Source organism: Sinocyclocheilus anshuiensis, unplaced genomic scaffold, assembly GCF_001515605.1.
Source record: "Sinocyclocheilus anshuiensis isolate Anshui unplaced genomic scaffold, SAMN03320099.WGS_v1.1 scaffold1312, whole genome shotgun sequence".
Lineage (NCBI taxonomy): Eukaryota > Metazoa > Chordata > Actinopteri > Cypriniformes > Cyprinidae > Sinocyclocheilus > Sinocyclocheilus anshuiensis.
In genome coordinates, this window is record NW_015544237.1 from 198,957 (window position 1) to 214,864 (window position 15,908).

Sequence of the window (15,908 nt, forward strand, 5' to 3'; positions counted from 1 at the left end):
CTATCCCCCCCCCCCCCCGGAATGACACAGTTCTGTTAAATCATAAATATTGTCGGAACACACGTGTTCATTTTGCAGGCATTTTCACAGATTCATAAACGATGATGAGCCATATTAAGCCTATACAATAACTTGCAAAAATCAAGCTTATTGAATTATTAGCGCTTAACTATTTTTTGTTGATCCATTAAAGGCAGAATTGATTCTAAAATAACAAACATTAAGGTTATGCTCACATGACACTAAAAAAAGTCTAGATTGCATAAACATTAATGAATTTTAAAAATCGAAAGCGCCAATTTAAGTTTTAATTATTAATATGTTTATAAAACTATTATTATCTGTTGTTATTCGATTAAATCCAACACCGGAGAAGCTTTCAACTGAAGAATAACATTAACAGTAGCGAGGACTAACCAGTTAGTCTTAACTAATGATACTGAGGCGCACACAACATAGGCGATTTAATTAAAATGCTTTTATAAATGCATTAAAATAATAATGATTGCGTGCGTATAATAGAAAATAATAAAGTGATATATAGGAATATATTTTAAGAACGAATAATACACCTCGCCGATTAAATAAAATACTACACTTAGCCGAATTTAACAGCTAATGTATGATGAAAACAAATACACTTTTAATTAAATAAAATTATTTTATTTTATTATTTTACCTGCCATGGAGGATGGTTTTAGTTCAGATCCTTAAAAGCAAAACGTTTCACTTTGTTCTTAACTTCGCACTGAAATGTCGACCATGTGCAGATAGTTAGAGTTTTATTTTTAACCTGACTTTTTCTGTAGATTTAACACATTCATCCTGTCGTTCGCAGTGATGCCGAGACGCGACAGCAACTAACGGCGATCGAATTATCAAGCCTCGGGATTCGGATCGGTAGTTCGGATTGACAGACCATCCAAACATGCCCGGGGAAGGATCCGGTTCCGCACTTTCCTCACACACGGAGGCGGACGACGGGAAAGTTTCACCGATCATCTGTGAGGATGAAGTCTCGAGCGGCGGCCGGTACATACTCAACGGGCTCGGGTCCAATCGCTATTTCATGATGGGCTCGACGCAGCAAGCGCAGGAGAGTTCGAGTTCGAGTTCGAGTCCGTGCGCCTTGTTTCCGTACACGAGTCAAACCGGAGGCGTGTTCGCCGGTTCGGACGGATCGCGGTACGCGGCGTCGCTGCACTACGGCTCCGTGCTTCCCTCCGCGGGCTTCTGTCAGTCTCTGTGCGGGGGACGCGGCGACTTCGGCGCGGGGTATCAGTTCGGACACGGTTCTGGAAACAGCTTCCACTCGTATCAGGGCTCCGGTATCGGCTCCATGGCTCTGTCCGGAGCGGGGCTCCGAGCTCAGGTGTATCTGTGCAACCGGCCGCTGTGGCTCAAATTCCACCGGCACCAAACCGAGATGATCATCACCAAACAGGGCAGGTGAGCGGATCAAACCTCTGCTCTGGACCGGTGGAAAATGCAGGTTTCATGTTTTTGAGACGATAGATGTTCTATAATAAACAAATAAATTAGCCTACCAATATTTTATTAGGCTGTAAGAACGCTCCAAAGCAAATCACAACAACCGGCAGATGGACCTAACAGTTTTAAGTATTCTTATTACAGAAAGAACGTTTTAAATAGTGTTTAGGTCAAAAGTATTTTTACCTGGCGCAAAATAATACGCGATCCCGAACTGACGTGTTACTATAGCAACAGTAACGCGGAGTTTGTGTTGTCGTAAATATTTTTGAGGCTATATATGTATTATAATAATGGTCAACAGTTATTAGACAAATAATACATTGTTTTGTTTTAATAGCTAAATGACCACTCTAAATCACAAACAACTGGCTGAGAGGATCTTAAAAATAAGTGTTTCAGATATTCTGATTATCGATCGATCGAACGTTTGAAATGTGTTTTCAAATAGTGTTTGAATATTTAGATCACGAGGATATAAGTATTTGACCGGGCGGGAAATCCCGAGCTGACGTGTTACTATAGCAACAGTATAGCCTACGAGCGCTTGTGTTGTTGGAAATATTTTTGGCATAATCGATGTTCCATAATAATGGTTAACGGCAATTAAACAAATAGACGCATTTAATCAATATTTCCTTGTAAGAACGCTCTAAAGTAGCCTAAACTGATGGGACTTTAAAAAGAGTTTTAAATATTCTTATTACCTTTCAAAAAGTGTTTAGATCAAAAGAATAGGCCTATACATATTTCGACCTCGCAAAATTCTTGCTATAGCAACAGTACACGCGCTCTTGTGTTGTTATAAATGTTTTTAAGACGATCGAAATTCTATAATAATGCTAAAGTGTTTAAATAAATATACGAATGGGCTAAAGTAGGCTAATCGGGGGTCTTTTAAATATGACATAATCGTTTCAAAATAGTGTTTCTGTAGTTAATTGACATGGCGCTTGTGTTGCCATAGCCTACTGTTATCATTTATACATATATCACATATATCACAAAAAGTTTAGGCTAGTTTTTGATAAAAAAAAAAAAAAAAAGTTGATACCTGAAATAGCACCATTAAACAAATTTAGGTTGAACGCTTAAAAAAACATAGAAGTTCTTTATAAACATTTATTCCAATGAAAGCTGTAGATATATTTCGCACGAGTTAACAGAATATTTTTTTGTTTCATAATTTGTATTCATTCTTTGTTTTGTCTTTTAATTCCCCGGACAGGCGGATGTTCCCATTTCTAGGTTTCAATATTACCGGCTTGAGTTTGACGACGCATTATAATGTGTTTGTGGACATAGTTTTGGCCGATCCCAACCATTGGAGATTTCAGGGCGGAAAATGGGTGACCTGCGGGAAAGCCGACAGTAACCTGCAAGGTGTGGAGGACTGAAATCGATAGAATTAGCATGCGCTATTTTTATTCCATTTAAATTCTGTTTTATTATTTTAGGAAATAAGGTTTACGTCCACCCCGAATCGCCGAACACAGGCGCTCATTGGACGAGACAAGAAATTTCTTTCGGTAAACTGAAACTAACAAACAATAAAGGAGCAAACACCAATGCTTCACAGGTAAACAATTTTATTTTTATTTTGTAAGAATAGAACAATTACTGATGCATAAATAATTGTTCTAAATGCATTGCATATTGTTTTTGTGATAAAAATGCAACTAACTAGCACAAATACCTTTAAATGTGTGCTCTGATTCTATGTTTTCTTTTAATTAATGTCTTTAATCAGATGATCGTCCTTCAGTCTCTACACAAGTACCAGCCCAGGCTTCACATCGTTGAAGTGTCCGACGACGGAACTGAAAGCACTGGACGAGATTCTAAAACTCAGATCTTCACCTTTCCTGAGAACCAGTTCATCGCTGTTACTGCATATCAGAATACTGATGTATGAGCATAAATCAAGATATGCGTGCTTCACACGCTCAGTTAGGATTGATCTTCACATCTGTGTTTTTCTTCTTCTTCTAGATCACTCAACTCAAGATCGACCACAATCCTTTCGCAAAGGGTTTTAGAGATAATTATGATTCGTGAGTATATTATATCACTGATATCTCACCGTTCACTCTTAAATATAAAGCTGCTTTATTTGCATTGATGGTGCATGAAGAACCTTTAACATGCATGGAGTCTTTCCATTGCACAAACGGTTAAAAATGAAAATCTTGAAATAAATGGTTGTTTTATGAACTCTTCGCTAAAAGAAACCATGGCTCTTCTGTGGCATCACTGTGAAAGCCAGTGTGGAACCACTAAAGGTTCTTTTAAAGGAGACATATTATGCCCCTTTTTACAATATGTAATATAAGTCTCAGGTGTCCCCAGAATGTGTCTGTGAAGTTTCAGCTCAAAATACTCCACAGATACAGAACAGTTAGCATGTTCTGCTCAAACTTTCATCACGGCATTAGAGCTGGTACAGCGTTGTCGCTTGCGAAAACACAATGACGGCGGCGTGGGTGGAAACTTACAGATTAAGGGGCGGTAATATTATAATGAGATCCCTTTGCCACGTCACCAAGGGAGCGAAATCAGACGCGCTCGTTTTCTCAGACGCTTGCAGAAAAAGGCTTCCCAAAACAAAGTTACTGGGTTAATCTTTTTCACGTTTCCTTGGTTGGTAGATGCACCGGGGACCTGATTATAGCACTTACAACCTGGAAAAGTCAGATTTTCATGATATGTCACCTTTAAGAACGGATCACTGAAAGGTTCTTTGAGGAGCCCAAAATGTTCTTCTGTGGTTCCCCTTTTGGAACCTTTGTTTTTTATCTTATTTGCATTCATCTTTCAGGATGTACACCGTTCCAGAGCGTGAAAGACTCACACCGTCGCCGTCAGACTCGCCTCTCGCACGCTACACCATGCAACCCTTTCTACAGGATGAGTTTGTCAACAATCTGACCCCGAGTCGCCTTTACAACACCGAACGGACGGTTTCGCAGACAAACAGCATGCTTTCTCCTCCGGTGGAGGACGCTGGCGCTGCTCAGAGGTGGCTGGTCACTTCAGTACAGCATGCTAGCGGCAGCAAGCTGGAACTGACGGCATACGAGGGCGATTATTCCAGCTCGTTATTACCGTACAATTTCAAATCCTTACCTCTGCAGAGCGCACACTCGCTGGGCTACTATCCAGACGCCGCCTTCGCATCCGTCACCGCAGGATGGGGCTCCAGAGGCTCTTATCCCAGAAAAGTGGCGTCTGGATTGCCCTGGTCACCCAGACCAAGTCCCACGGACTTCACAGATGACCACATGCCCGATAAGGACAAATCTAGGGAAGGAAACACATTTAGTCAGACTTCAGCCTGGATGGAGAGCACGCCGCCTTTGAAACCTCTAGACTCTGTGGAGCCGAGCATTTACTCGGTGGTTTGCAAACGGAGGCGAGTTTCTGGAACAGAGCAAGTGTGAAGGTGATACAAGGCCATCGGCTATTACGCTTTCTACGCCAGCAGCTAGAGAAGCGTTCAGTCTCGTCTGATTTTGGTGTGGATGCGCTGAACTGCAAGACTGATCCACATCACGTGTGTCCAACTTTGATCGATTTGGCCATTTTGTGATTTGTGACCCTGGAGCACAAAACCAGTCATAAGGGTCAATTTTTCGAAATTGAGATTTATGTATCATCTGAAAGCTTTCCATTGATGTATGGTTTGTTAGGATAGGACAATATTTGTCTGAGATACAACTATTTGAACATCTGGAATCTGAGGGTGCAAAAAAATCTAAATATTGAGAACACCGTCGCCGTCAGACTCACCTCGCACGCGCTACACCATGCAACCCTTTCTGCAGGACCAGTTTGTCAACAATCTGACCCCGAGTCGCCTTTACAACACAGAACGGATGGTTTCGCAGACAAACAGCATGCTTTCTCCTCCGGTGGAGGACGCTGGCGCTGCTCAGAGGTGGCTGGTCACTTCAGTACAGCATGCTAGCGGCAGCAAGCTGGAACTGACGGCATACGAGGGCGATTATTCCAGCTCGTTATTACCGTACAATTTCAAATCCTTACCTCTGCAGAGCGCACACTCGCTGGGCTACTATCCAGATGCCGCCTTCGCATCCGTCACCGCAGGATGGGGCTCCAGAGGCTCTTATCCCAGAAAAATGGCGTCCGGATTGCCCTGGTCACCCAGACCGAGTCCCACGGACTTCACAGACGACCACATGCCCGATAAGGACAAATCTAGGGAAGGAAACGCATTTAGTCAGACTTCAGCCTGGATGGAGAGCACGCCGCCTTTGAAACCTCTAGACTCTGTGGAGCCGAGCATTTACTCGGTGGTTTGCAAACGGAGGCGAGTTTCTGGAACAGAGCAAGTGTGAAGGTGATACAAGGCCATCGGCTATTACGCTTTCTACGCCAGCAGCTAGAGAAGCGTTCAGTCTCGTCTGATTTTGGTGTGGATGCGCTGAACTGCAAGACTGATCCACATCACGTGTGTCCAACTTTGATCGATTTGGCCATTTTGTGATTTGTGACCCTGGAGCACAAAACCAGTCATAAGGGTCAATTTTTCGAAATTGAGATTTATGTATCATCTGAAAGCTTTCCATTGATGTATGGTTTGTTAGGATAGGACAATATTTGTCTGAGATACAACTATTTGAACATCTGGAATCTGAGGGTGCAAAAAAATCTAAATATTGAGAATATGAATATGAAGTTCTTAGCAATGCATATTACTAATCAAAAATTAAGTTTTGATATATTTACAGTAGGAAATTTACAAAATATCTTCATGGAACATGATCTTTACTTAATATCCTAATGATTTTTGTCATAAAAGAAAAATGTATAATTTTGACCCATACAATGTATTGTTGGCTATTGCTACAAATATACCCCAGCGACTTAAGACTGCTTTTGTGCTGCAGGGTCACGTTTATTAAAATCTCAAGCATATTGTTTCTGTCTAAAGTAATGCTGTTATATGTATTAAACCACTGCTGTTTTGGATGGGTATTTTTAAAAACATCTTTTCTTTTGAATATACAGTATTATTAATTAATTTAGACCATGCAAAACGTCAGAAATTCAGCAAAGAGCTTTGAAAACTAGTGCCTTTTCCACGACTATAAGAAAACTGGTGACACTTTAGTTTGGGGACCAATTCTCACTATTAACTAGCTGCTTATTAGCATGCATACTACTAGAATACTGGCTATTTATTAGCACTTACAAAGCACTTATTCTGCATGACCAGTTAATAGTGAGAATTGGTCCCCAAACTAAAATGTGACCAAAAAATCAAATTGCAAAAAAAGCAGAACAGTCTAGAAGAAACCTGAGACAGAAACTCAGATCAATAACTGAACGGTCTCACTAAAATCAGTATAAGATGCTTGAGTTGGGATGTATGAAGATCTGAATAGACTGTAGAATTGAATGCGTGTTACATTAAGGGAAATACATGGAACAAACACAGATATGGTGGATTATATATCATTAACATGAATCCAGAAGTTCTAAAGCTGTGTAAAGAGAAATATGTAGATGAAGTGTTGCTCACTAAATGTTGAGGACACTGACCTCTAGTGTCAGAACAAAGTAGTGAGGCCTGAAGAACATCTGATCAGTCCCTTAAAGGGATAGCTCACCCAAAAATGAAAATTCTGTCATCATCCGCTTGTTCCAACGCTGTTGAACACAAAAGAAGATATTTTGAAGAATGTTGGCAACCAAACAGTTGCTGGTAGCCACTGACTTCCATAGTATTTCTTTCCATACTACACTCTCAGAAAAAAAGGTACAAAAGTTGTCACTGGGGTGGTACCTCTTCAAAAGGCACAACTTTGTACCTAAAGAGTCCATACTGGTACCTTAAAGGTACATATTAGTACCTAAAGTGTACATATTGGTACCTAAAGTGTACATATTAGTACCTAAAAGGTTCAAAAGTGTACCTTTTGAAAAGGTACCGCCCCAGTGACAGTGTTTGTACCTTTTTTTCTGAGAGTGTATTAAAGTCAGTGGCTGCCAGAAACATAATAAAGTGCTCAACATAAAAAAGAAGCTCACTGGAACAACTTTTTGGGTGAACTGTCCCTTTAAAAGTCAAACGTTTTAAGTTTGATAAACCCAAATTAAACCATTTAATGATTTTAGAAATAACTGTCAGTAATGGGGAGACAACATACCTTGCAGCTTGAGTCCTGCTCAGTCATAAATACATCTATATATATAACCACATCATTTCAATAAAATCATGTAATTTCTCCAACAGATCATGAATGAATCAGATGGCAAAACTCTGATGAGAAACCAACAGAACGTGTTGCCCAGAAAGATTCATTAGATTTGGGAAATTCTCCATTGAACAACAATACCAATAACACTACTAATAATACATGAACTTTATAGTGCACCTTCAAAACGGTTTACAAAGTGCTTGTGTGTACATTCAAATGAAAACTAAAAAAAACTATAATAGTTACATTGCACATAAGAAGAGCATGTGTGAGATTGAGGGAATGCAGAAGCACTTTAAGACACTTTTCCTGTGTTTCGAACTGTCCGTAGATGAGCAAATATCATAAATAATGTCTCAGCGGTCATCTTGGGACAGCTTTTTTCAGTCATGCAAGTACAGCTCCTGATCCAAATACTGAAACACTCTCTAAAACTACTCACATTTCTTTCAGAATCTCACTTAAACATTGTTTCTGACCCACAAATAATGCTAAAATCCTGCGTGTCAGGGTTTCTGCAAGTTCTGCGAAGGCAAGTTTAAGACTCTTCTGAGACCAAGAAAAGAAAATCGAAGGAATAAATTAAAGGGAACTCAATACTTCACTATGCTCTCAATGTAAATGTCTAAGGAGAACACATTGAGTTACATTAGCAACACTTCAAAGCATGAAAACACAAAGTCCGACAGATAAAAATCAACTTAATTCAAAGGGAAAACTAATTTTCATTTCCCATAAACTCTCTTCATATTGATACATTAAAAAAAAAAAGCAAGACTTAATTTTTTGATTTCAGGATGTTTAGATATGTGTACTTAAAAACAAGACAATAATACTGAGGAAGATATTCATTTTTTTGCAGTTCATGCCATGACTTTATGAATTTAAGACTTTTTTTGCTCTGATTTAAGCCCTTTTTAAGCCTTAATTTGTGGAAGGACGACTTAAGACCTGCAGAAACCCTGATTATTTCATAATGCACATGTGCAGAGTTTCACATGTGGTGTTTTCTAATGTGGTTGTTTTTTAAAAACAAGGACACAGAAAAATCTAATGTGCATTATTTCAGATAAAAAGTTCCCATGTCTTCCAGAAGGTTCTGTGACATCCAGCAGTGAATGTTCTCTATATGCCCATCAGATAGATGAAGCTCTACTTTAGAGCATAGAAATCGGACTGATCTGGAAATAAATGAATCCGGTCAGACTTGAATGGGTTTTCTGCTGCGCTGCAGTTCTTCTTTCCATTTCCTCATGGCCCACGTCTGAGCAGAAACTCCAGAGAGCGTCGAGCGTCGTTCCTCCTGCAGGAACAGAGACATTCACATCAACTGATCACATGTAAACCTTGAATGCAATCCAAGTTGCTTTGAATAAAAGCATCTGCTAAATGCATGTGAATGTAAAGTCCGTCAGGTGCATGCTGGGATGCTTTGAACCGCAATGTTTCTGGTGGTCTTCAACCATTTTTGACCAAATCGGAATGGAAAAGGTTAAACTTCACTTGCTATGTGAACACAAAAAAATCATGGACGTGATTTGAAAAGGTTAAATGGTCTTAAAAAAATATTCACTCTAGTATTGTTCATTGGACACCGATGGGAAACTAAGTTCATCTAGTGGAAACGTTTGGTACTGCGCCCAAACAAAATCTTACTCAAAGCTCATTTTTTGTGATGTCAACCTAAAATTTGGAGCACAACCTGTTTAGATTTATGACTTTCATTTTCTCAGTTTTAGAGTAAAACGTGTTTTGTTAAATGCATATTTCATATAATTTTGGAAATATTTTTGTGCATTTTCATAATAAAATTAGATAAACTTTTTCATTTTTTTTAATTAACTTTGACAATAATGTATCATTTAGTGCTTTTTTAAAAAGAGACCAAATTTAAGTCTGTGCACATTCAAGATTTATGACCGTGTAAGTTGAAAAGTTCAGGTCTATGCTTAAGATGATTAATGGATTATAACTAGGGTTGCAAAGGGGTGGAACATTTCCGGAAACTTTCCAAAAGTCCCTGGAATATTCCCAAAAATCCTGGAAAGTTTCCAAAATTTCTGGAATACTTCCGAAATCTACTGGAATTTTTTTCGCAACCCTAATTATAACTACTGCACAAGTATAATTTAGTACCATAAAATCCTTTAAAAATACAAACTATTAAATAAAAAACATTATCAAATAAAATTACAGTGCATTCATGTCATTGAAATAAAAAAAGGTGATGTTTTTAAGCAGAGGCTCCTCATACACACCCCGTATGCCGGCGGATCTGAAGACGGGACCGGCCTCCCCCAAACTAAAATGTGACCAAAAAATCAAATTGCAAAAAAAGCAGAACAGTCTAGAAGAAACCTGAGACAGAAACTCAGATCAATAACTGAACGGTCTCACTAAAATCAGTATAAGATGCTTGAGTTGGGATGTATGAAGATCTGAATAGACTGTAGAATTGAATGCGTGTTACATTAAGGGAAATACATGGAACAAACACAGATATGGTGGATTATATATCATTAACATGAATCCAGAAGTTCTAAAGCTGTGTAAAGAGAAATATGTAGATGAAGTGTTGCTCACTAAATGTTGAGGACACTGACCTCTAGTGTCAGAACAAAGTAGTGAGGCCTGAAGAACATCTGATCAGTCCCTTAAAGGGATAGCTCACCCAAAAATGAAAATTCTGTCATCATCCGCTTGTTCCAACGCTGTTGAACACAAAAGAAGATATTTTGAAGAATGTTGGCAACCAAACAGTTGCTGGTAGCCACTGACTTCCATAGTATTTCTTTCCATACTACACTCTCAGAAAAAAAGGTACAAAAGTTGTCACTGGGGTGGTACCTCTTCAAAAGGCACAACTTTGTACCTAAAGAGTCCATACTGGTACCTTAAAGGTACATATTAGTACCTAAAGTGTACATATTGGTACCTAAAGTGTACATATTAGTACCTAAAAGGTTCAAAAGTGTACCTTTTGAAAAGGTACCGCCCCAGTGACAGTGTTTGTACCTTTTTTTCTGAGAGTGTATTAAAGTCAGTGGCTGCCAGAAACATAATAAAGTGCTCAACATAAAAAAGAAGCTCACTGGAACAACTTTTTGGGTGAACTGTCCCTTTAAAAGTCAAACGTTTTAAGTTTGATAAACCCAAATTAAACCATTTAATGATTTTAGAAATAACTGTCAGTAATGGGGAGACAACATACCTTGCAGCTTGAGTCCTGCTCAGTCATAAATACATCTATATATATAACCACATCATTTCAATAAAATCATGTAATTTCTCCAACAGATCATGAATGAATCAGATGGCAAAACTCTGATGAGAAACCAACAGAACGTGTTGCCCAGAAAGATTCATTAGATTTGGGAAATTCTCCATTGAACAACAATACCAATAACACTACTAATAATACATGAACTTTATAGTGCACCTTCAAAACGGTTTACAAAGTGCTTGTGTGTACATTCAAATGAAAACTAAAAAAAACTATAATAGTTACATTGCACATAAGAAGAGCATGTGTGAGATTGAGGGAATGCAGAAGCACTTTAAGACACTTTTCCTGTGTTTCGAACTGTCCGTAGATGAGCAAATATCATAAATAATGTCTCAGCGGTCATCTTGGGACAGCTTTTTTCAGTCATGCAAGTACAGCTCCTCATCCAAATACTGAAACACTCTCTAAAACTACTCACATTTCTTTCAGAATCTCACTTAAACATTGTTTCTGACCCACAAATAATGCTAAAATCCTGCGTGTCAGGGTTTCTGCAAGTTCTGCGAAGGCAAGTTTAAGACTCTTCTGAGACCAAGAAAAGAAAATCGAAGGAATAAATTAAAGGGAACTCAATACTTCACTATGCTCTCAATGTAAATGTCTAAGGAGAACACATTGAGTTACATTAGCAACACTTCAAAGCATGAAAACACAAAGTCCGACAGATAAAAATCAACTTAATTCAAAGGGAAAACTAATTTTCATTTCCCATAAACTCTCTTCATATTGATACATTAAAAAAAAAAAGCAAGACTTAATTTTTTGATTTCAGGATGTTTAGATATGTGTACTTAAAAACAAGACAATAATACTGAGGAAGATATTCATTTTTTTGCAGTTCATGCCATGACTTTATGAATTTAAGACTTTTTTTGCTCTGATTTAAGCCCTTTTTAAGCCTTAATTTGTGGAAGGACGACTTAAGACCTGCAGAAACCCTGATTATTTCATAATGCACATGTGCAGAGTTTCACATGTGGTGTTTTCTAATGTGGTTGTTTTTTAAAAACAAGGACACAGAAAAATCTAATGTGCATTATTTCAGATAAAAAGTTCCCATGTCTTCCAGAAGGTTCTGTGACATCCAGCAGTGAATGTTCTCTATATGCCCATCAGATAGATGAAGCTCTACTTTAGAGCATAGAAATCGGACTGATCTGGAAATAAATGAATCCGGTCAGACTTGAATGGGTTTTCTGCTGCGCTGCAGTTCTTCTTTCCATTTCCTCATGGCCCACGTCTGAGCAGAAACTCCAGAGAGCGTCGAGCGTCGTTCCTCCTGCAGGAACAGAGACATTCACATCAACTGATCACATGTAAACCTTGAATGCAATCCAAGTTGCTTTGAATAAAAGCATCTGCTAAATGCATGTGAATGTAAAGTCTGTCAGGTGCATGCTGGGATGCTTTGAACCGCAATGTTTCTGGTGGTCTTCAACCATTTTTGACCAAATCGGAATGGAAAAGGTTAAACTTCACTTGCTATGTGAACACAAAAAAATCATGGACGTGATTTGAAAAGGTTAAATGGTCTTAAAAAAATATTCACTCTAGTATTGTTCATTGGACACCGATGGGAAACTAAGTTCATCTAGTGGAAACGTTTGGTACTGCGCCCAAACAAAATCTTACTCAAAGCTCATTTTTTGTGATGTCAACCTAAAATTTGGAGCACAACCTGTTTAGATTTATGACTTTCATTTTCTCAGTTTTAGAGTAAAACGTGTTTTGTTAAATGCATATTTCATATAATTTTGGAAATATTTTTGTGCATTTTCATAATAAAATTAGATAAACTTTTTCATTTTTTTTAATTAACTTTGACAATAATGTATCATTTAGTGCTTTTTTAAAAAGAGACCAAATTTAAGTCTGTGCACATTCAAGATTTATGACCGTGTAAGTTGAAAAGTTCAGGTCTATGCTTAAGATGATTAATGGATTATAACTAGGGTTGCAAAGGGGTGGAACATTTCCGGAAACTTTCCAAAAGTCCCTGGAATATTCCCAAAAATCCTGGAAAGTTTCCAAAATTTCTGGAATACTTCCGAAATCTACTGGAATTTTTTTCGCAACCCTAATTATAACTACTGCACAAGTATAATTTAGTACCATAAAATCCTTTAAAAATACAAACTATTAAATAAAAAACATTATCAAATAAAATTACAGTGCATTCATGTCATTGAAATAAAAAAAGGTGATGTTTTTAAGCAGAGGCTCCTCATACACACCCCGTATGCCGGCGGATCTGAAGACGGGACCGGACTATAGGCCGGCGGGGAAGATTCTGGACGCGGATGATCCACGACGTCAGCTGCGTTCATGTGGATGACCATCAGACGCTTTCTCTGGAGGAGCAGCACATCGACACCTGAGCGTCTCGTGTGGTCAAGACGAGGTCATAGATCTCAAATAAACACTGATTTACCGGTTTACACCAGCAGCACAATGTTGGGATGATGAGAAGTGAGAAGATGAGGCCCAGACCGTTACAGGCGACGAAGGCGATGTTTGTGGTCAGAGATTGGGAACTCTCAGAACGGCTCAGGAAATGGGCACGCAGTAAATGTCCAAAAAACTACAACAGCCAGATGAATTATTAGCATGTCATTACAAATAAATATGAGTATACTAAAGCAATAAGCCCCAAGAAGCCGTGGTTTAAACTAACAACGCCCCTTAGCTGTTATAAAGTCACCGTAAACCACGGCTTCACGGGGCTTATTGCTTTTATAAAACGGTTATTCCATATACGTAGTAGGGTTTCACAAAATAAAACAGAGCAAATAAAGTGTAATGATATTAATAAAAACAGTATTCTTCCACCAAACAATGTAGCTCCTCAGAAACAGTTGTGGTTGCTACAAAGTGGTTGCCGAGCAACACACAAACGTAAACAAAGGTATATATTTGTAGAGTAATTTACAACAGCTTCGAACGCGGCTCAGCCAATCAGAATCAAGGACCGGAACTATCTGTTTTATAATAATCATTAGGACCCAAGGTTTCATAAGTCAATAGCATGAACTGAATCGTTGTGTTCAACCACTTCTATGGTAATAATTCAAATCAGACCAGGTAAGTTTTCATGCATGAAAGTTCCGATTTCAGATTAAAACATTGTAAGCGGATGCAAACATTAGTTTGTGTGTGCATTCTGGTGTTCTTTAGACTAAACACTACTGATAACCGCACTAGCATCACCTACAGGTTGTGCTGGATTCATATCAGCAGAAATAATCACTCACCACATCCCTCAGAATCCCTAAGACGACTATGACGAAAAACACGACGATGGTCGCCACCACATTGCAGATATTGAGCAGATTCAGCACCTGAGATGTGATCACCTGACCATGACAAACATCAGTTTATTTTATTATCAAACACCTCTGCAGATCTGATCATTATATGGGTTTTCTATAACTGTCCAAATGTAAGATAACGATGACTGACCAGACAAGGGTTGCGGGTGCATGCAGCTGTAGCTGTTATAACTCCTATTAAAACCACCTACAGACACACAGCAGCATCAGACAGGTGAGAAATATGAACATTATTCAGCATTTCTTTACAGCTCTACATCATGTCGAATAAAACATTAATATATATGCATTACAGATTAAACATTTGGAATAATTATAAGTCTTTTCTGCTCACCGAGGCTGCATTTAGTTGATAAAAAATACAGTAAAAATTGTGAAATATTATTATAATTTAAAACAGCTGTTTTCTATGTGAATATCTGTTAAACTGTAATGTATTTCTGTGATGCGCAGCTGTATTTTCAGCATCATTACTCCAGTCTTCAGTGTCACATGATCTTCAGAAATCAGTGTAATATGCTGATCTGCTGCTCAAGAAACATTTCTGATTATTATCAATGTTGAAAACAGTCGTGCTGCACAATATTTTTGTGTAAACTGTTTAGGGTAGATAAAAAAATTACTTAAAGTATTCATCAAGGACTCATTAAATGAATGAAAAGTGAGAATAAAGACATTTATAATGTTACAAAGGATTTCTATTTCAGATAAATGCTGTTCTTTTGAACTTTCCTTAATTCAGCTTCAGGTTTGAAGGTTTAAGTTGATGTATTTAAAACTGACTCACTGAATCTTTTGTTTGTTCTTTTAAATTAGAATAATATTTCACAATTTTTACTGTATTTTTGATCAGATAAATGCAGCCTTGATAAGCAGAAGAGACTCTTTCAGAAACATTAAAAATTCTAATTATTCAGATTTTTGACCATTAGTGTATATAATAAAAGAGACTCACAAAGCAAGCCGGTATCAACAACCAGAGATCGTAATTCCAATAGACGAGTCCAAACACCATGGAACCAGTCAGGATCTCCAGCCACTGCAGGATCACACACACACACACATACACACACACACACACACACACACACACACACACACACACAAACACTCACACTCACACTCACACTCACACACACACGCACAGACACACACACATACACATACACAGGTTCAGCTCGAGAGCTCAGAGACTCTCAGCTCTAGATATGTTCAGTTAAAGCAGGTGTTTTTACCCCCAGCACCGCTGGGTGCATCTTCAGGAAGCCCTTCACTCCTGGATGCTCTCCGGGCTTCGACTCCGTGATCTGAAGAGGAGGCTCGGCCTGATCCTGTGGAGCTGAGGAGCTGATGATCACCTCCACTCTTCTGGACATCTTCACACACACACACACACACACACACACTAATGTGAGTTTCACAATCACCTGTGTTGTCATTCCTTCAGCTGAAGAACTAAAAGTCATTGTTCACCACATTCTTCAAGCAGAAAAACCAGATGAACCTGCGCCGCCGCGGATTCTCTCAGACACCCAGATCGTTTAATTGCTCTCAATTTAGCTTAAGTTTTGAAGGTAT

At 38.5% G+C, this 15,908-nt stretch overlaps 2 protein-coding genes across 2 annotated transcripts in view; both read left to right on the top strand.

Annotated features, from left to right (window-relative positions):
- LOC107697593 (eomesodermin-like) overlaps positions 1-5,093 on the top strand; it is a 5,615-nt gene extending 522 nt beyond the window's left edge. Inside the window, exons 2-7 of the mRNA XM_016498392.1 lie at positions 839-1,449; positions 2,720-2,874; positions 2,949-3,070; positions 3,242-3,400; positions 3,484-3,545; positions 4,310-5,093. Coding sequence (XP_016353878.1) covers positions 929-1,449; positions 2,720-2,874; positions 2,949-3,070; positions 3,242-3,400; positions 3,484-3,545; positions 4,310-4,931 — 1,641 coding nt within the window. The 5' untranslated portion in view covers positions 839-928 and the 3' untranslated portion in view covers positions 4,932-5,093. The remainder of the gene's footprint in view (positions 1-838; positions 1,450-2,719; positions 2,875-2,948; positions 3,071-3,241; positions 3,401-3,483; positions 3,546-4,309) is intronic.
- Positions 5,094-5,267: 174 nt separating this feature from the next.
- LOC107697594 (eomesodermin-like) lies at positions 5,268-6,011 on the top strand. The gene has a single exon (XM_016498393.1). The coding sequence runs from the start codon at positions 5,298-5,300 to the stop codon at positions 5,847-5,849; it is 552 nt and encodes a 183-aa protein (XP_016353879.1). The 5' UTR covers positions 5,268-5,297; the 3' UTR covers positions 5,850-6,011.
- The last annotated feature ends 9,897 nt before the right edge of the window (positions 6,012-15,908 follow it).